The 22,235-nt window shown below is 36.3% G+C and overlaps 1 protein-coding gene across 2 annotated transcripts in view; it reads left to right on the forward strand.

The window, feature by feature from the left end:
• Positions 1-22,235, forward strand: part of ZRANB3 (zinc finger RANBP2-type containing 3) — a 261,258-nt gene that overhangs the window by 196,030 nt on the left and 42,993 nt on the right. For both annotated transcript variants that reach the window (XM_060016888.1, XM_060016889.1), the window contains 4 exons: positions 10,928-11,047; positions 13,922-14,041; positions 17,196-17,375; positions 18,207-18,359. In XM_060016888.1, coding sequence (XP_059872871.1) covers positions 10,928-11,047; positions 13,922-14,041; positions 17,196-17,375; positions 18,207-18,359 — 573 coding nt within the window. The remainder of the gene's footprint in view (positions 1-10,927; positions 11,048-13,921; positions 14,042-17,195; positions 17,376-18,206; positions 18,360-22,235) is intronic.

Here is a 22,235-nt window from a genome sequence, read left to right on the forward strand (position 1 = left end):
ATTGGGAGGAATAAGCCTGTAGGCAGGGAATCCAGTTGGGATGCCGCACTGGTCACCTAGGTGATCTGAACCAAGGGTAGTGGCTGTACCACATCTTAACTGGAAAGAAAGAATAATTCAAAATATATTAAGACATTGGTGTTCGACTGAATATGGAGGAGAGGGTAAAAGCCTACTAGATTTTTTTGCTTGGCCAACTGGGTTGATGTTTCTGCCATTCACGGAGACTGGGAGAAACAGGAGATACCTTTTGTGCGTAGTTCCCCATTCAGTATGATCTGTGCCAAATTCACAAGGCTCGAGCTATGAGGTAATAGAAGATTTGTTTTGTACTCTGCAGCATCATATCGGAAATGCTTTTCTTTTTATTGAATCACTTGAACAATTAAGTCGAGAAATTTAAGGATAATTTGAACTATCTAATGATAGTTTATATAAATTTGAAAATCTTGATGAGAGTAAGAAGGAACATTTAAAGAAAATGAGTTTTCAAGTAAATGCATTTGTGTGATTATACTTATAGGATGTGCTATTTTATTTTATTTTATTTTATTATTTTATTTATTTATTTGGCCGCGCCACGAGGCTTGTGGGATCTTAGTTGCCTGAGCAGGGATCAAACCCGGGCCCTCAGCAGTGAAAGCAGGGAGTCCTAACCACTGGACCGCCAGGGAATTCCCCAGGATATGCAATTTTAGAGGCATATACTTAATTACTACCTAAAGTAAAGTGAACTCTTCATGATTTGTGATATTTAATTTTTTAAAGGCTATAACTTCATAATAAATAACATGTAAAGTGTAAAATCTTGTTCTTGTCAGATCTTCTGAGGAAGCAAGTACTTCCCACATCCATCTATATCACTGTTGTAACACTGTCCATTCATTGTGGTTAGGGAGCAGTGGGCTAGAAAGGACCTCTGTGGGTCATCCGCTCTTACTTTACTTCAGGCAGAGTTATGCATAAAATCTTCCAGACAAATGGGTCTCCATCTATCCTAGTTTTATAGATCTCCAGGACAGGTTTCTTTGTCTGCTCTCATCTTTTCTCTTTTTCTTATATCCTGCAATGTCTTAGGCAGATGGGAATACAGTACCAGTGTTTCAAATTAGGTCATGTCAGCAAATTAGGTCATATTAATCTGATAATTTTTCATGTATACAGTGTGATACTATGTAATGGTGTTGACATGTCATCCATGTGCTGTATAAACATTTATCCTGTTCTGCCTTTTGAGATTAAGTACTTGTACTTCTTTGGGGGATAGAGGCTGTATAAGTTTTAAGTGTGTTTGTTTTTACATTATTGAGATCTCTTTTTCAGATATTTCTTAATAAGAAATTTAATAATGATAATGGTAAGCAGTAAATGATAATGATTAACACTAAACAAAGGAAAAGACCGTAAAATAATAAATGTTACTAGTACAAAGTCAGTTACTGAAGGATCTCAGATAATTATAATTACTTTTCTTCCTCTGTAACATTATTTTTATTTCTCTGTAATATTTGTTGAGAATATAATCGATAAAAATGAACAGATTCTTTTTTTTTCAATTGAAGTATAGTTGATTGACAATGTTGTTTTAGTTTCGGCTGTACAGCACAATGATTCAGTTATATATGTATACATTCTTTTTTGTATTCTTTTCCATTATGGTTTGTCACAGAATATTGAATATAGTTTCCTGTGCTACACAGTAGGAACTTGTTGTTTATCCATTCTACAATAATAGTTTACATCTGCTAGTGAAACTCCCAATCCATCCTTCCCCCATCCCCTCCCTTCCTCTTGGCAACCACAAGTCTTGAACAGACTCTTTAGATTTAGGATCAGCCTAATACTCTCCTAGAAAAAAACAGATGTAAGTTGTATGTGAACTCTCGGTTATTTTCTGGTACTTTGTAACAATGTCTCATTTTTAGAGAAAACCATTTTAAGAGAAATGCCAGTTATTTTTCTATGAAAGTGATTAAGTCAACCCATAATTTTAAATTTCCTGTCACTGTGGGGATGGCAGCATTTCTTAGTGCCTTAAAAACTTTGCACAGGGAAATTGCTTTAAACACAAAGCACATTTTCTGTTTGCTGTGTTGCCTCAGCCGCTTAAACAGGTAGAATCCTACTTATAATATGCAGTGAGGTATAATGAGGTCACTGCAATGTTCCTGCCACACAGGGACTGGGATGTCGTGAGACTAGGGTGCCTCTTCCTGAGCCAATTGTTTTGTTTAGGAAAGGGTGTCTGGCTCTGAACCGGGCACTGTAGGCCCCTGTTTATTAGTAAGGAGATGGTCAGTAATAATAAAGGGCAAATAAAACAATGATATTATCTTTTTAGAGCAGGAAGGAGATGGTATGTTAGCTACGTGGCTATGTGGAATGGAGGAAGGCTTTAGTAAAGATGTGGAAATATCCACTTGAGAAGGAAGAGTGGTTTAGGTTTTTGGGATGGCAGGAATGGTTAAGTCTGGATCACAGGCGGAGGGATTTGCCTTAGAGAAGAGAAGAAATACCTCTCTTGTACAAAAGGAAAGGAAGTGATGATGAGTAAAAGTAAGGAAAGGTAACAGAATTCTCACGTGATGAGTTCTGTTTTCTCTGGGCAGTGGGAAGTTTGAGAGCTAAGAGGCATAGGTTCTGATTTCGAAGAAAGTGGCAAAGGTTGAAATTGTTCTTGCAGTTTACTGGAGGAATATAGTAATAATAAGAGCTAACACTTTTACAGTGTTACCACGTGCCAACTGTTCCAAGCATATTTTATGCACTAACTCATTTAATTCTTACCACTCTAAAGGTAGTAAGTAATTTTTATCCCCTTTTATACGTTGGGGAAACAAGGCACAGAGTTTAAGTGACTTGCTCAGGGACCCTTAGATTGTAAATGACGGAGGCAGGATTTGAACATAGACAGTTTGGCTACAGAGTACGTGCACTTACCCATCATTCCACTAGGATAGCAGAACATTTAATATTTGTCAGTGACCATGGGTTTATGGTGACTCCTGTTTCCCTATTAGTGATTTTTTAGCATCCCTGTACAGGCATAGAGAAAGAAGATATAGAATTTAGAAGTCTATACATTCTGTATGTTATCATTTTACACACCCAAAGAAGATTTATTCTTGCTTAACTTCAGTTGTACAAAGTTGATAACCTTATTGACATGATCGATGGATGGAATTTAGAAAGAAATTGAGAATGTTTCTCAAAATTGATTCAGTTTTTAAAGAATTAGATTAGCTCTTTTGATCAATGACTTTTATGATCAAATTCACATGAAATCAACCTTTATGAAGAAAGTTAAGTTCCTAATACTATTGCCTTTACTTTCTAACTTTGTCTAAATTTGGTTAACCCAATGGAGTAGGTTATTCATGGGAATGTTCTCTCTCATCCATCCTTGCCAGATAAATAGATTAGATAGAATGATTAGGTAGAACAATTGCTTTATTATATCTTGTTCCAAAAAGTTTTATGGAAAGGTTTAGGATCTCAGGTTCTTTTGTAAAATTGTGTTGGCTAAGGTATTAAATTGGGGTTACTCTCTTCTTACATACGGTATCATAGCCCTTCTGTTTCTCAGTGTAAAATGGGCTGCTTGCAAAACTGGGCCAGTGTCAAAAGATTAGATGTATTAGAAGTGTTAGATTTCTGTTTACAGATGGATTCATAAGCATGCCTAGAGATAAGAAAATCATGCTTCTAATAGTTCACCCAAACTATTTTTGGAAGTTTTCTATGGGGAAATTTTGGCATGGGGCTCTGTAAAAATGTCCAGAACACTGATAGAGTATGGAATGACCATTTTCCCCTGAAGGCTGTCTTCTACCAGATTTGAAAATATTTTTTCAGGTTGATGGAATGGTTTCTAAATTAAGAACCATTGGCAACGGGAAAGGGATAGCAGAAGACAAATTGCTAGCCTTTCTTTGTGATGGTCTGCAGGGCAAGTAGGGAGGTGAATAAGCAATGCATGTTCTCTTTTACTTGTTACTTTCCTTTCTTCATTTAAGATCATTTTAAAGGATAAAAGGTAAGTTATCACAAATAAATTAATAAGAAACACTATAAGGTGAAATAGATAAGTGAATAAAAACAAGAGAGGTGGGACTTCCCTGGTGGTGCAGTGGTTAAGAATCCACCTGCCAATGCAGGGGACACGGGTTCGATCCCTGGTCCAGGAAGATCCCACATCTGCGGAGCAACTAAGCCTGTGTGCCACAACTACTGAGCCTGCGCTCTACAGCCCACTAGCCACAACTACTGAACCTGTGTGCCACAACTGCTGAAGCCCATGTGCCTAGAGCCCATGCTCCACAACAAGATAAGCCACCACAATGAGAACCACACGCACCGCAACGAAGAGTAACCCCCATTTGCCGCAGCTAGAGGAAGCCCGCGTGCAGCAACAAAGACCCAACACAGCCAAAAATAAATAAAATAAAATAAATAAATTATAAAAATGAAAGAGGCAGAGAGGATATCAACTGATGAATGGACAAATAAAATGTGGTATGTCCACACAATGGAATGTTATTTGGCAATAAAAAAAAGAAGTTAAACAGTGAAAAATGCTACAGTGTGGATTAAAACATTATGCTAATAAAGAAGCCAGTCACACAAGACCACATATTATGTGATTCCACTTATATTAAATGTCAAAATAGTCCAGTCGGGCTTCCCTGGTGGTGCAGTGGTTGAGAGTCCGCCTGCCACTGCAGGGGACATGGGTTTGAGCCCTGGTCCGGGAAGATCCCACATGCTGCGGAGCAGCTAAGCCTGTGCGCCATAACTGCTGAGCCTGTGCTGTAGAGCCTGCAAGCCACAACTGCTGAGCCTATTTTCTGCAACTGCTGAAACCCGCGCGCCTAGAGCCTGTGTTCCGCAGCAAGAGAAGCCACTGCAATGAGAAGCCCGCGCACCGCAACGAAGAGTAGCCCCCGCTTGCCACAACTAGAGAAAAGCCCACGGGCAGCAACGAAGACCCAATGCAGCCAAAAATAAATAAATAAATATATTAAAAAAACAAAGTAGTCCAGTCCATAGATACAGAAAATAGATTAGTGTTTGCCTACAGCTAGGGGTGATCCAGGGACCTGCAGTGGGGGTGGGGTGATTGCTAAGAGATGAAAGATTTTGTGCGGGGTAATGAAGATATTCTGAAGTTGTGGTGAAGGGTGTACGACTCTGAATATACTAAAGGCTATTCAGTGCTTTCATCAGTAGCCTCCATAGTAGCCTCAGGGTGACCGCTGCAATTCCTGGTATCAAGTGCAGGCCATATGTCCAAAGCAAGGAAGAGCTTTCCATAATGTCCCTTTTGTCAGTTAGGATTTTTTTGAAACCTCCAGCAAACTTCCCATGTTTCTTACTAGTCAGAATCACTTGCAGGGGGAATGAAAGTGCTAGGCTTGCTTAGACCTATCACAATTCACCTCTTGTTGACTAATAAGGGCTTAAAGAGTTGTCCTTAAAGTATGTGCCCACCAGATATCTAAACAGAACTGCCGTTTAGTCTGGGGCCTGAGGACTTCAAAACTTAAGGAGAAGCTTCTTTTCTGATCCTTGTTAAAACAGTAAGGAAGACTTGGAGTCAACTCTACTGCAGTTGAGGAGAGAGATCACTCATTGCTGAACACAGGGAGAGGTGGGGATTTATAGCCAACAAGCGGGATCAAGAGGTTGGTGGATGGAAAATTACTAAGAGGAGACATCAAGGGTAGGGGGATTCTTGCTAAACTGGTTGTTCCTGCCAGCAGCATGTGCTTGTCTGGAAGATTAAACTATGCATGTCTAAGTACGCAGGCTGGTACAGTGAAACTATGAATGGCTCATTAAATCATTTATGGTTTCTTTGGTCGCTCACTCTCCTATTTGGATAACCGGTGATTCTAGAGCTCCTTGCAGCGGGGTTGTCTGCACTTGTCAGTTTGAAACCAAGGCCAAAACAGGTTTCTTGCTAAAAGAAGGCGAAGGAATTAGCTATCAAAAGTGGGGATGAGGAACTTGATCAGATACCAAGAGTCGATCAGGTGTCAAGTGTGGAAGCATTCTTGATAAACTGACTTAGCAGGATTCTTGTGAAGACTGGGCCTGGCAAGGGCAAGACAGAAGGCCAAAGTTGAGGCCTAGTCAAAAACAGGGCTCAGAGAAGCGTAACTGAAGTTCGGTCAAGGAGAAAGTCTTTGTCACAGCTCCAGTTGGGTGTTGTTTTCTTTTTTCACTCTTTCTCAGTCTTATTTTGTGATTAAAGGCTGACAACGTAAAGTACCTTTCATCAGGTCTTTAATGCAATGTAGGTTTTTCTTTAACTACTTTTACTTCAAAATATGATGTACACCTATTCACTGAAAAAAAAATGTAGAAATAAATTGTACAACATATTCTCTTTATTTCTGCATTTCTTTAAATGAGATGAAGTGTGTGGTCTTCATTAATTATTTAAATTAGAACTTTGACTCACAGACACAGTACTAACAGATCAATTTCAGTAAAATAAGATGGAATTGTGAACATGGCAGCTTCTACAAAACCTGAACCAGTATAATCAAAATGCTGACCATTGACAGAACCTGCCATTCCTATATAATATGCACTTAAGATACTTTAAAAGCAAATTTCTGCTCAGATACCTTAAAATATGACAATGCAGTGACTGTTTTATTTAGAATAGAATCAGAACAGGGGAAATGCATGTATAGTTAATTTTAAAATGCAAACCTGTGCAGTCCCCAACCTAAGAACCCGAGAGAATCCCGAAGTTCCTTTGTTACGTAGATGTTTTGGTTCTCCAAACACATTCTCTCCTAGGAAGCAATGTCACAATGATGGTTAAGTTAACAGGTTAGTCCCGAGAGACTGTTTAGGCCATTGAACTTTATATAATTGAACTTTATGTTAATAGTAACCATAAGCCTTTCTGAACCTGTGATTGGAAGGAATAGGGAGTGGGGGCTTGAGCTTTGGCATGAGCGGTTTCTAGTTGTACTGAGGAGGGTTTGATGTTAGTGGAGGAGACTGGCAGAAACAGCTTGCTTGTGAAGAGGTGGGGAATGCATCTGAGACTAGGGGTACAGTGATTATATAGTTTGTAAGTCTGCAGTGGCTGGTAAATGAATGCACCTTAAAAATACTCCAACTTGATATGTACTTTTTGAAAGGCTTATCACAGTAAATATAGCTCTTTAGGCAAACATGCAGTTTATTAAAGTGGTTCAGTTACCATGGCAACATATCTGGAATTTATAGCTCCTTATTTTGAGAGGGCTTCATTTCTACTTTCTGAGGCACTAAAGTCCAAGGCTAAAGTTCTTAACAGCCTCCAGTCTCATTGTGTGAATTTTTATTGTTTAGAAAACTTAGACATACAAAATTTAGCTTGCAGAATCAATCTTGTGACTTCATAGTCATATGCATGAATTTTAAATAGGTATTTTTCAATTTCAGAATGCCCCCGTTTTAAAATTTTTTTAGTTATTATCAAAGCTACATATGATCATAATTTAACGAGAAGAAATAGACATTTCCAAAAATAATGGTCCCCTAAACTTATTATTCCCCAGAGGCAACCACTTTCTTTTCTTTTAGCTGATTTTTTGGGGATTTACTTCAAATCCCTCAGCAATGTGTTTATCTTGCTTCTTGGTGTGTATTACTGCTTGCTTTGTAATTTGAGCTGTCATCTATTGGCTTCCCAATATGGAAGATACAATTTTAGCTCTTTCACCCCTCAGCCCCACCCTCACACCCAGACCTTTCCCCTATTCCCATTCTTCTAACAAAGTGATAGGTAGGGAGGTAGGTAGATTGATAAATTGACAGATCAATCTATCAATAGAAAGAGTTGAAGAGATACAGTTTTACTAATTTTATAGAAATGTATACTAATTTTGGCTTGATCACTATTCACCATGTATATTATTAGAACCATGTTTATAATATTTACAGATGAACCGTGTAATATACTATCGATATACTATGGATATTTTCTTTTTTCTTTTACAACTCATTTTCACTAATTCATCCTCAAACTTTACCTTAGTCGTTCAGTCTTCTCTCAGTACCTGTAAACATTAGAATTGCATTAATTTTATCTTCTTAAACAAATCTTCCCTGCAGCATTTGATCAGCTGCAGTCTGGACCATTGCTGTTTGGATCTGTTGCAGAGCTCTCATCCAGGGGTTTTTCTTTATTTCTCCTGTGTGCTGAATTACCTCTTTTTTTTACATATATATTACTTTCTTTATTTGTTTACTCCATTGTTTGGCTGGACCACATTCTCTAGTAGCCTCCCAAGAAAGCGTGTATTGGAGGTAAATTGTTTGAAACCCCTGCATATTTGAAAATGGCTTTGTTCTACTTTTATATCTGATTTTTCATTTGGCTGAACATAAATTGTTAGTTAGAAATCACTTTCTCTCAGAATTTTCAGTATTGATGTTGAGATATCCAGTGCAATTCAAATTTTTTATTTTGTTTTGTTCGTGAAATCTATTCTTCCCCTCTCTGGAAGCTTAGAGAATCGTTTGTTTGTTCCCAGTGTTCTAAAATTTCATGATGATGGGCCTCGCTCTGGATCCATTTTCATCCATTGTGAAGGATCTTCAGTGGGCATTTTACAGTTTCCATTTTGGAAACTTACAGCTTTAAGTTCTATAAAATATTCTTAATTTTTTTATTATTTCCTTTTTTTCTGTATTGTTTTCTGGAACTTTTATTTTTCATATATTGCCCTCATGGCCTGGTTCTATAATTTTCTTATATTTTATATTTTCTGTATTTTTTTCCATCTACTTCCTGGAAGATTTTCTTAGCTTAGTAACCAGTGCATTTTTAATTTCTGCTACTATATTTTTACTCTTCAAGAGTACTCCCCCACCCCCCCAACTCTTCCCTTTTTTGTAGCATCCTGTTCTTGTTTTATAAATGTAATCTCTTCTAGTTTTTTTCCTCTCTCTGCATAGTTTATCTGTTCATATAGGTTGCTTTCCATAAATGTCTGGTGATCCTTGGTTGTTTGCTTATATTTACAAGTAAGACATTAAATGCTGACTAGAAGCTCTTCGTGGATATGTCTTGTAAACTATGGCCTTCAATAAAAAGTGATCTGATTGGGATGTCTTGTTGAGGAACCCCAATATCAATATCTTTAGTCTTTTGTCTTTGGTCAGATATTCTAGAAAAGGATCATTTTATATGATTCTGCTCCCCTGCCTAGACGACATAAGCCTGTTTGTCTGTTTTGGAGCCCTTGGGGATAAGAAGGGGAAGGGGGAGGGATAGATCTCAGCCTTTATTATGTAACTTTCATTTAATTCCCATGATTTTTGCAGGATGACCTACCATCAGTGTAGGATTCCTCCATCTAGATGCCCTCTATTTTGCCCTTTCCAGAAAATAAATCTATAGTTTTCTGCCAGGATGGATTGGGAAGTCATCTATTATGTAGACTACGTAGAGAAAGGATATGGATCAGTGTTGCACATATTCAGCTACTTAAACAATCTTTCAAACAATCCTCCTGTTTAGCCACACCCCGATCCTCACTTCCAGAGGTGACATTTCCTGATCACTTTCAGATCACTCCATTTTAAATCAGGTACTTCTCAACACTCCGTACTGGCAGCTTAAGAACTGTCAGGTTGGCTAATCAGTTACCAGGCATCTGTCTACTTTTTAGCTTCCAAAGTTTTGTTGCTATTGATCTGTCTCCAATTTTCTTTTTCTCTATACATTTTTCTATCATTTAAATATAGCACTGAGAAGGAGTGGAGGTTAAATATATTCAGCCTGCTATCTTTTCCCAAAATGTCTAACTAGTTTTTCACAGTTAAGAGACACTATATTCATGTTTTAAATTTAATTCATGCTATCCACTTTAAATTTAACTCCTATTTAATTCATCTCATATTGATTTCTTACTCTTAATTGGTAACCTGGCCTCAAGTTAACTAAGAAAACCCTATTCAGTATGAACTTGTTTGATTTTTCTCCCTTCTACCTCACAATTTTTTTGTATTCCTCCCTGTTCTCTCTTGTGCTCTTAATCGCATTACTCCAGCCTCTTCTGAGAACTTCTCCATCCTAGAGGCAAGCTAAATCCCCGCATTTTCCATTTCTCTTAGCCTTTCTGCACCTTCAACAACCTATTTGTAAACCTACCTAAGTTTCTTAGTTTAAAAAAATGAATAGCCCAACTTTTCATAATCTTTAAACTTCAGCCCAGCTTTCTTACTTTTTCAGTCTTTCCCACACACAAAAAAAAGTCATTTGACTTTTTATCTTCCATTTTCTCCTTCACTCTATTCCACTTAGTCTTCTATATGAGCCCTTTTTTAAAAAAATATTTATTTATTTATCTTGACTGTACTAGGTTTTCATTGCGACATGTGGGATCTTCCTTGCAGCATGCGGGATCTTTAGTTGCAGCATGCAGGCTCTTAGTTGCGGCATGCAGACTTCTTAGTTGCAGTATGCATGTGGGATCTAGTTCCCTGACCAGGGATTGAACCCAGGCCCCCTGCATTGGGAGGGCAGAGCCCTACCCACTGGACCACCAGGAAAGTCCCTATATGAGCTTTTTTTGAAAATTACTTTCTAAACAAAACCACTAACCCCTTCCTGGCCACAGCCAACTTGACTACCTACTTTCCTTTGAGACTCTTTCCCTGTCTTGTTTTTTAAAATCTAATTCTTATCTTGCTCTTGTTTTACTTCTCAGTTTTTTTCCCTCTCTTGTCCCTCTTCTTCCGTGTACTCCTTTACTTGTGGGCTTCTACTTTAAGCTACCTAGAGAACAAAACAATGAAAAGTTCATAGAAACTTACTGATTTTCCAAGTTTTTCTTGCTTTATTAAAGAAAATGACATGATTTTTTAATAAACATTTTTATGACATTAATAAGGTTTAACTTTTAATATTTAGGCAGGTGCTGTAAAGGATTATATTAAGATGATGCTTCGGAATGATTCGCTTAAATTTCTGGTTTTTGCACATCATTTAAGCATGCTCCAAGCTTGCACAGAAGCCGTCATAGAAAACAAGGTATGTTACCATAATTCTATAAAGTACTTCTTAGAATGCAGGGGGGTTTTTTGTTTTTTGTTTTGTTTTTTCGGTACATGGGCCTCTCACTGTTGTGGCCTCTCCCGTTGCGGAGCACAGGCTCCAGACGCGCAGGCTCAGCAGCCATGGCTCACGGGCCCAGCCACTTCGCAGCATGTAAGATCTTCCCGGACCGGGGCATGAACCCGCGTCCCCTGCATCGGCAGGCAGACTCTCAACTACTGCGCCACCAGGGAAACCCTAGAATGCAGTTTTTAATTTACTAAACATCAATTGTAGTTTTATAACTGAGCTTTTTGGCCTTCTTTAGATGATGGGATGGTATTATATCTATAAATTATTATTATGTATTTTTATTGCAGTTATACTAATATTATATTTCTGTTGTATTGATAATATACTATTAAGTTTTCCCTTTTATACCAGTCATAATTTTCCACTGATCAAATTATCTGGATTGATTAAAATATGCTGCCTTGATAGGCTATAATGTGAATTCTGGTTTTGTTACTGGACCATTTGAGATTGGTATAGGCAGTTAAAATTTTTTGTTTACCAACATGGTGGCCTTAGAATGTGGGTGATTTTGAAGGGAAAAAAGAATGATTTCAGCCAATTTTAGTGCCCAGCCGCAGTCATACCTTTTAAACTTCCAGGCAGCCTACTCTATAGAATATGATTATTAAGATTTAATGTAGGTGGGTTTGAAACATATGCCCAGGTAAGCGCCACCAAACCTGCTGGCCTCACTGCATTCTATTCCGTCCACCTTGTTTTCCAACAGCCCTATCGGCCACAGCATCTGCCATTTTTTCTTTCAGAGTGTAAACCTGGTTACATCCAGTGTAAACGTGTCATATGTGCTAAGGGCTTCCAGAGGTGCTCTGAATCGGCCAGAGAAAGTTCCTGACAAATTATATGAGCTTAATATACATGTAGCAGCAGAACCACTTGCCTGTGCAGGTGGATATTTTAAAGGGAGGAATAAAGCCATATTTTTTTTAAAACTTTGTATACATATTCAAGCATTTGCTAATATGTTCATTAACATTACCAAAGATGTAATTCTAGTGTTTTCTTCATAGAAAGATTTATGATAATATGATATAGTAAAGTGCTGTATATTAAAAAATGCTTTATCATTATCACATTGTATCTGTGAAACACCCTCCGAGGAAGAGATAATTAGCCTTAGAAATAAATTTTAAATGATTGAACAGTAACGTTAGATTTTTTATTCTGATTCATTACACCTTAAAACCACCGGAATCTTTTCTAAGTGTGTCTCTTCCCACTCCCACTTTACTGGTATGTTTAGAATCCCATTTAGCGTCACTAAGAGTTAAAAACGTAGGTAAAACTCTCCCTAGCCTGACAATGTGTTTTCTTTAGAAAGACCCTCAAAAGATTCTGTAATCTCCCTTGATGGATATTAAGTGGATCACTGGTCAATTTATATCTGTTTTGTGAAGACATAGAAAGTTGATAAGGGGCATTCTATTTAATGATTAACTTGATGATTCCCTTATAAAACTGAGTATTTGTTTGTCTCAACTATTTAAGGCAACGTTTTCCATAAAAGTGCATATAAAAATGAGGCAATTTGAAATTCAGGGCTTATATTTGTTTTTACAAAGTTGAGTAATAAGTTCTTTTTAGCTATTCTAACACACACTGATTGCTCCTTTTTCTTAACTCACATCGTTCTTAAAAGATAGCACTGTTCAGTTTAGCATTTAATGTTTCCTCACTTTGTAAAAATGTATTTGGGTGTCTTGGTTCCCTACCTCAGTGGAGATGACCATGTCACATATTTCTTTTAAGTTTAATAATGTGAGAAAAGAGAATTCAAATGGTACATTAAAAAAAATGTTTTCCCAGTTAATGTTGCGACATTTCCGGACTACTCTTCATGAATCCCTAATACATGGGCAGAATCTTCTTTTTCTTTTCTCACATGTCTGACTTTACTTTTACTTTGGAATTAGTGATCCTGTTACTTTAGAATTAGTCTGATCCATGATTTAAAGTTTGCTTATTAATTTACATAGAATGTTACTGATAACAACATTAGCTTAATCCAGTAATGATTATAGAGCTCCTGTTATATATGTGGCGTCACACCTGGCATTGATGGTATGAAGATGAACTAGACATAGATCCCACTCTCAAGTAGCTTAAAAGATTTAAAAATACAAAATTGTTATAAGAAGCTTTAAAGAAATCTGGTTAAGATTCTTCTTGTATTGGCCTTTCTCACCTCCTGAGATGACCCACACTCTGTCTGGGGAGTGTGTTTCTCTCTGAATAAATCCGCTTCTTGCCTATCACTTTGTCTCTCACTGAATTCTTTCTGTGATGAGACATCAAGAACCTGAGCTTCATTAAGTCCTGACACCAGCTAGACCAACTCCCGCTCATCGTCAACACCATTGCGGATGCCTTCTGTGCTGTTTCTTAGCAACAACTTTTTGGGCACTATCATCTGGTTGGGAGACTGCCTTGGAAGGGATAACATTTAAAATCGATCCAGGACTTCTACTACTGAATACATATTTCAGAGAAAGTGACACAGGAACACAAAGAGACAGAGACATCTGTGAAGGTATTCCCTGCAGCACAGTTTGCAATACCCCAGAAGTGGAAACAACTGTCTATCAAACAACAAATAGAGTACTATGATATTAGTAAAAAAAAAAAAAAATTCTTCTTGTGTAACATTTACTAACCTGTCATCTTCACCACTTTCTGTTTTATTATGTGAACATAAAAATAAGCTGTAAAATATGTATAATAAGATGGATGCATAGGAGCTTGTCCTAATTTTGCCATTTCCCTTGTTGTTGGTGGTAGACTCGTTACATTAGGATTGATGGAAGTGTCCCATCTTCAGAAAGAATACATCTGGTTAATCAGTTTCAAAAGGATCCTGAGACTCGTGTGGCTATTCTAAGCATTCAGGCTGCTGGTCAGGTAAGAAGTTTCAGGTCTAAATTTGATAATGAATTGTTGAGATGATAAAAATGTCAAGATGATTAACCATAGCTATAACTTTATATCTGGTGTGATAAATATTCATTCTGCTTTGGAGAGTGCTAGAAAGTGTAACAGAAGGAGACCTCAACACCTCTGACTAAGCTTCCTAAATTTTCAAGGAGATAATTTCCTAAAAGAATATAGCTAGTGTGATTATAATACTTTTCCATGATCTTTTCCTTCCTTTGAATTTGCGTAGACTTTTCTCATCCCTTTCTTTATAGCACTTATCTTTGGTTGTTTTCATCAGAGTCTGTGAGGCAAGGTGGCCTGAGGGAAGAGAACTCTTCTGTCTTTCTGAACTTTTCATAGAGTGCCCTTGGTTTGTCCTTTAGAGTTAGGTTTGGCTGTAAGTAAATGAAAACCCAGATTAAGAATGACTTAAATCACAAAGTTTTATTCTCTGATATAGGCAGTCTAAGGCTAGCATGGTAGTTTCTTAGCACTTAGGCCCCTTCTGGTTTTCTGCTTTACCACTCCTAGCAGATATCTCTTTTTTTTTTTAATTTAATTTAATTTTTTTTATACAGCAGGTTCTTATTTGTCATCCATTTTATACACATCAGTGTATACATATCAATCCCAATCGCCCAATTCATCACACCACCATCCCCACCCCCCGCGGCTTTCCCCCCTTGGTGTCCATACGTTTGTTCTCTACATGTGTGTCTCAATTTCTGCCCTGCAGACCGGTTCATCTGTACCAATTTTCTAGGTTCCACATACATGCGTTAATATACGATATTTGTTTTCCACTTTGTGACTTAACTTCACTCTCTGTGACAGTCTCTAGGTCCATCCACGTCTCTACAAATGACCCAATTTCATTCCTTTTTATGGCTGAGTAATATTCCATTGTATATATGTACCACACCTTCTTTATCCATTTGTCTGTCGATGGGCATTTAGGTTGTTTCCATCTAAGAGGGCTGCTAGAGCTTATCCATCACATCTGCGATCCAGGCAGTTGACTGGAGAAAGGCATGCTGTATCTCACTGGCCTGCAGTTAGTCCCAGGGCCACAACTAACTTCAAGGGAAGTTGGAGAAAGTAACTGTTATTCCAATTAGTCATATTAAACATCAGGTGTCACATTACAAAGGGATAAGAAAAGAATAGATATTAGTCTCTGCCACCCTGTGTAAGAGGGGATCCTTCTGGATGTCTTTCCTACTAACATTCTAAAATATTTTGATATAAATGTCTAAGCCAGGATATTTAACATAGGGAAAAGTAATTGAGCATATTGCTGTTAAATATCCAACCTGCTACATGGCATATCTGGCAGCTTCTGTGGATTCCGGAATCTGGACCAGGGCCAAAGTTCTCCTTTTACCCAGCTAACTGATGTATATAAAACTGTATATATAGTGAGAATCCATGAGGATGAAGAAGTTCTAGAACTAACTCACTAGGAGTTCTAGCCAAAAGGAGGGTTGTCTCAACACTTTCCTCATGTTGGATTAAATTTCCAGTAATCTAGTTTTATATCTGTTAGAATATTTCAGCCATAGAGAATATCATCAAAAAGAGCTTAAAAGTAGAAATGGAATACTGATAGCTCAGGAGAAGATAAGTAGGAGGAAGCTGGGCAGGAGAGTCTTGGAGTGGCCTGATAAAAGACTTTCTGAAATTAAGATTTTGCAAGGCACTCACATTTTATTCAAGGCTGTATTCCTGAAGACCTTGTATAGTTCAAAACTCATATACTTGAATACTAATATCTTCATAGCAATAAAGGAAAGTATTGTAGAAAGGGCTTTGTTTTGGAGGTTTGTGACTCTTCCATTGTAATTTAATAGCACCATTTTTTTTTTTTTTTTGGCCATGCAGCGCCACAGGTAGGATCTTAGTTCCCCGACCAGGGATCGAACCAATGCCCCTGCAGTGGAAGCACGGAATTTTAATCACTTACTGCCAGGGAAGCCCAATTTAGTATCATCTTTGTGTGACGTTGATCCTGCCAACGTCAACGTGGATTCTTGTATGGTCCTATGATACTTGTTACACACTTAAAGGTGTCCATCTTTAAATATCAATACTACTTAATTTTTCTGCATTATCTCTCAATGTGTGGCATTTTATATCCTAAACAGCAGCACAGTTTAGCATGGTGTGTATTTGACTCTCTCCATGTTTTTATTACTTCTAAGTTCAGCTTGAGAACTGGTGCCGCCATTTAATGAATGCTAGTATGATGGTATGTGATATAAAAATACTTCAAGTTAAAATAACAGCACAGCGGTCACAACAGTCACTTATAGAAGTTCCAGTACACGTGAACAACAGCATAGATTGGATTAGGTGACACTTCGAAAGTATAGTAGGTATTTCTGCTGACCACCTAATATCACTTACCACTATGTAGCAATAGCGTAATTATGGTCCACATTTCGCTCGGCCTATCCACTTTAAAGTCATGCATTTTTGACACATTTTTAGTTTGAGGAGATTTGCATTATTTCATATATTAATTGTAAAACAAGACTTAGTTAATATTTTTAATGTTACACTATTTCAAACTGATATAAAATGCAAAATGCAGTTGTGTTTTATACATCAAGATACAAGTCAGTAAATGTCAGAGTCTTTGGGATGCAACATGAGAAATTCCATAGAAAGAAAAGAGTGTGACTGTAGACATGATTTTCTTGCTTTATAGAACAGCAGTATGAATTAAATGAATAGAGGATGTCATTGCTGTCATAGTTGCCATGGATACCATGTGTTAGAAATTATATTCTCATTTATAATATATTTTATTAGATTTTCCAGTGGTAATGTGAATCCAGTCTTCATCAGAGGTTCAAGTGATTTTATTTATATATGTATCCATTAAACTGACTTTTGAAATATTGAAGTACCTTTTAAATGTATTCTTTGTAGTTCACCTGGCTATCTTGCAATAAGCAGTCTTCATTTGCCTTTCATGAATTAAATTTTCTTAATTTGGCTTAAAATGAAAGACTCATTTGTTTTTAAGTCCTTCAGTGTTCTCTTGTCCATTGAACATACTCAAAAGACTTTATTATATATGGTTCTATGCTAAATTCTCAGTTTATTTGCATCTCAGTTTCTTTATTTTGCTTAGGGTTTGACATTTACTGCTGCAAGTCATGTTGTATTTGCTGAGTTGTATTGGGACCCTGGACACATAAAACAAGCAGAAGACCGTGCTCACCGGATTGGACAGTGCAGTTCTGTGAATATTCACTACCTTATTGCAAATGGGACTCTAGACACCCTTATGTGGGGAATGTTGAATCGCAAGGTAAAGCTTGAATTTAAACCAGGTTACCACTTACTCATTATTACCCATAGCCTGCATGAGTTAAGAGGCTGAGTTTTAGTGTTTTCAGGCAAAGGATATCGAAGTACACTAAGATATTGATGTTGATAGGGACCAAGTCCAGAAAAGGCTTCAATTGGTAGTACTCTACCTGCTATCCTCAGTAATGAGAGACAGACATGAATTTATGTGTGTTCCTATTGTCTTCCAAGCCCTTCTTCTACCATTTTAGCAGCTAGGGGAGGAAGAGCTAGTAAGGAACTAAAATGCTTTCAAACCCCTTAGCTTTTTGTGAGCTAAGAATAAACCCTTTTTCAACAGGATTCTTGAGTTCCGGGCTAAATTTTGGACAGAGGACAGCCTGTACCCGGATTCTAGCAAAGGTATTAGGGATGTTGCTTGCTCCGTCCACTCAGCTGTCTCTTCTCCCCAACCTTGAGGGATGTTTATAGAAAGGACTTGACTAAGGTCTAGAGGATGGCTTTCAAGCACTGAGTATAGATATTCAAAATGGCCAATCATATGTATGTTCAATTTCAAAGTTTATAAATATTAGAATAAAAGTTTTTATGAGAAAAGCAAATAGTATAGCTTCTCTAGTTAACCTTTTCCTCATTAAGCATAGGAATCATTGACTTGGCAATTTGGTTGTAATTATAAATAATTATATTACTAAAGCCCTTGATAAGTTGAAACAGTAAGATTTTCTTTATTGGATTGCTTGTGATTTAAATGCAAAATCAAGTTACTACTTAGTAAATGTCAGCTGTGAGGTGACCTGTTGTAAAATTCATATATTTTATCATCTTACAGGCTCAGGTTACAGGGAGCACACTGAATGGTAGGAAGGAAAAACTTAAGGCTGAGGAGGGTGATAAGGAAAAATGGGATTTCCTGCAGTTTGCTGAAGCTTGGACTCCAAATGAAAAGTCTGAAGAGCTCAGGAATGAAATGTTGTTCACTCATGTAAGATTATATGACATTCTTTTCAATTGTTTTTAATATATAACTTTATCATATATTGTTTTAAATAGCAATTTTCAATCGTTCATGCTATTGAAAAGCCTCCACATAAAGGTGGAAAAACTCTAAGAACTAAAAGATGACTTTGATTATAAGGAGGCTGCAACAGTGGCTTGTATCTTCCAACAGTTATAGATCAGTGCTTACTGTTCATGTCCTTAGAAAAACAAGCTAAGTAGAATCCAGCCTTAAGAAGAAAATATGGGAGACTATCTCTGTGACCCTGAGGGTAGGGAAAGATGTATTAAATTTGCCACAAAAAGTAACATACACAAGTCACATACTCAGTAAAGATATTTGCATTACAGTGTCCAAAGTATATAAAGAATTTATACAATTCAATTAGTAAAGCAAACAAGCCAACAGAAAAATAGGCCAACAATGTGAGCATCAGAGGAGACCAGAATAGGAAAAAACATGAAAAGAAACTAGCTTCACCAAAATAAGACAAATTCATAAAGGTACCCTTTTCTCTTTACAATCAGTATGTAATCTATGGTGTGATACTTTGAGATCACGTGACTATCCTGTTCCCCAAACTTTCACACAATGGTTTTAGCATTCATTGATCTTTGCCTGAACCAGTTTTGAAATAGTGTTTTTTCCAATTCCATCATTGCTTCTTTATTTATTAGCTGTTCTGTGAAGAAAAGCTTTTCATTTAAAAAAAAAATACCATTATGAACTTGGGGATTCTATTATTATTATTTAGTGTGTTATAATCTTTACCTTTTTTTTTTTTTTAAAGATCTGGTTAGTGGAAGCTCCTTTATTTTATTTTATGTTTTGGTTTGGTTTTTTTTGTTGTTGTTTTTGGGGTTTTTCTATTGAAGTATAGTTGATTTACAATATTGTGTTTCAGGTCTAAAGCAAAGTGATTCAGCTATATATATATATATATATATATATATATATATATATATATATATATATATATATATATATTCAGATTATTTTCCATTATAGGATCTTACAAGATATTGAATATAGTTCCCTGTGTTATACAGTAGGATCTTGTTGTTTATCTATTTTATGTATAGTAGTTTGTATCTGTTAATCCCATACTCCTAATTTATCCCTCCCCTCCCTCCCTTTCCCCTTTGATATTCATAAGTTTGTTTTCTATCTGTGAGTCTGTTTCTGTTTTACAAATAAGTTCAATTGTATTATATTTTAAATTCTACATATAAGTGATAATCATATGATACTTGTCTTTCTCTGACTTACTTCACTTAGTATGATAATCTCTAGGTTTATCCATGTTGCTGCAAATGGCATTATTTCATTCTTTTATGGCTGAGTAGTATTCCACTGTGTGTGTTTGTGTGTGTGTGTGTGTTTGCCACAATTTCATCTGTCAGTGGGTATTTAGGTTGCTTCCATGTCTTGGCTATTGTAAGTAGTGCTGCAGTGAACATTGGGGTGCATGTATCTTTTTGAATTAGAGTTTTCTCCAGATATATACCCAGGAGTGGGATTGCTGGATCATATGACAACTCTATTTTTAGTTTTTTGAGGAACCTCCATACTGTTTTCCATAGTGGCTGCACCAATTTACACTCCCGCCAACAGTATAGGAGGGTTCCCTTTTCTCCACACCCACTCCAGCATTATTTGTGTGTGTGTATATATAGTATTATTTGTGTGACATATATATATATACCACATATAAGTGATATCATATGATATTTGTCTCTCTCTATCTGACTTACTTCACTTACTATGATAATCTCTGGATCCATCCATGTTGCTAAAACTGGCATTATTTCATTCTTTTTTTCATTTTTAATATGGCTGAGTGATATTCCATTGTATATTTATACCACATCTTCTTAAACATGGGCATTTGGATTGCTTCTGTGTCTTGGCTCTTATAAATAGTGCTTCTGTGAACATTGGAGTACATTATCTTTTCCAATTAGAGTTTTCGTCTTTTCCAGATATATGCCTGGGAGTGGGATTGCAGGATTTCTTATTTGTTGACTTTTTAATGATGGTCATTCTCACTGGTGTGAGGTGGTACCTCATTCCTACAACCAAACAATTCCATTGCTAGGGATATATTCTCCTGCGTGTGTATAAGGGTACATGTATAAGGATGTGTACCAAGTCATTTTTTAGAATGCAGAAAATTGGAAACAACCAAAATGCCTTTCAGTAGGAGAATGGCTACATAAATTGTCATAAGATACTACTTAGAAGTTAACATGAATGAATTAGGTTTATATGCATTAACATGATCAGATTTTGAAAACATAATGTTAGTTTTTTAAATGCAGAGCATACACACAAATATTATGTATTTATGAATACATATATATGTAATAATATATATAAACAAAGATTGGAAGAATACATAATAAATTTATTGCCTCTGGAAGAGGAGGAGAATGGGTCTGAGGAAGACTAAAAATGTGGTAGCAGCTTTATCAGAAATATTTTATTTCTTTCATTTTAAAAAAGTATCAGAAGTAACTATTACAATATTAGTACTTATAAATTTTGAATGGTGGGTATATGGATATTTGTTATATTCTCTGTACAGTAACAGATGCTTTTTGCAGGCCATATATAAACTGAATAAGAAATAATAGAGAAGCTTATAGTCATTCAAACTGTCTGCTTTTTTTCCTAGCCCTTCTGGAGCAATATAGTGTGAGAGTTATGGGGAGTTTAATTTTAATTTTTGAAAAAATGGATCAGATATTATAGGAATGAAATTGAAGTCTGTACACATTTTCTCATAATGCAAAATTAAAATTTTAATGTCAAGTTTAGTTCCATAAAAACATGTTTTTTATGTGGAATCTTACTAAGTTTCTTATGTATCCTATTTGGAGGGCTAGTATATTTTTCTTTTCTAGAACACTAGAATGCCATTCTGTCAAATTTGCTAAAAAAATAGAAGAATTATTTCTAAGACATTTTTCTTTTATTTTAAAAACTTTTCTTTTAGTAGTGCTTATTATATTATATTTTGGTCTATAAAAATCAATAGATGTCATAGGTATTTAAAAAATATAACTAAAACCATGACTTGTAGCTGTTCTTTCTCTAAAATTCCCTGTTGAACTATGTCTGAGTTAGTTTCTAAGATAAATATTAAGAACTTGAAACACATCTTCCCACATTTATACATGTTTATTGTTTTTAAGTGTCTCTGAAGAAAAATGTATATCTGTGTACAAAGTTTAAAAAAAAAATTGCCTAGTCATCCTTACCAAATCTTGCTTTCCTGAATTAGGTGTTTATCTTTCATAGTTCAGTGTTACCTTGCACAGATTTCTCAATGCATGTCTTTTACACAGATGGTTTTATATAAACTGGAATCTTGTAATGTGGAGACCATTTGTTCAGTTTGCTTTGTTTTGCTTTGTATTTGTTTTTGTTTCTTTGTTTGTTGGCCAGGATGTGAAGTGTGTTTTAAAGGACCTTAGGTGAGGTTGCTGCTCATCGGTTTTTGTCTTTATACCCTCCAGCTTCATGCATCTTAAGAAATGTTCAATTTGTTGAGAGGTCCTAAGGAAATTTAACCAACATGTTTTTCTTCTGAATGTTGCCAGAATTTCAGCATTTCCTATGGGAATTTTTCTATCTATAATGATGTCTTTCAGATCCTTTTTTAAAGCCTTTAAAAAAAATTGCCTACATTTAGCATTTTTAGGATACTTCCAATTTTGCCGATTAAACTTTGCCAAATTAACTAATTTTGCCCATTGTCATCAAAAACTTGTTTAACTAAAATGTTGATAACAGTTCTAACTGGATGGTTTTTAACAGCTTATGAATATTTCTGTAGTGTCAGCATTTTAAGGAACG

This window comes from Delphinus delphis, chromosome 7, assembly GCF_949987515.2.
Source record: "Delphinus delphis chromosome 7, mDelDel1.2, whole genome shotgun sequence".
NCBI classification, from domain to species: domain Eukaryota; kingdom Metazoa; phylum Chordata; class Mammalia; order Artiodactyla; family Delphinidae; genus Delphinus; species Delphinus delphis.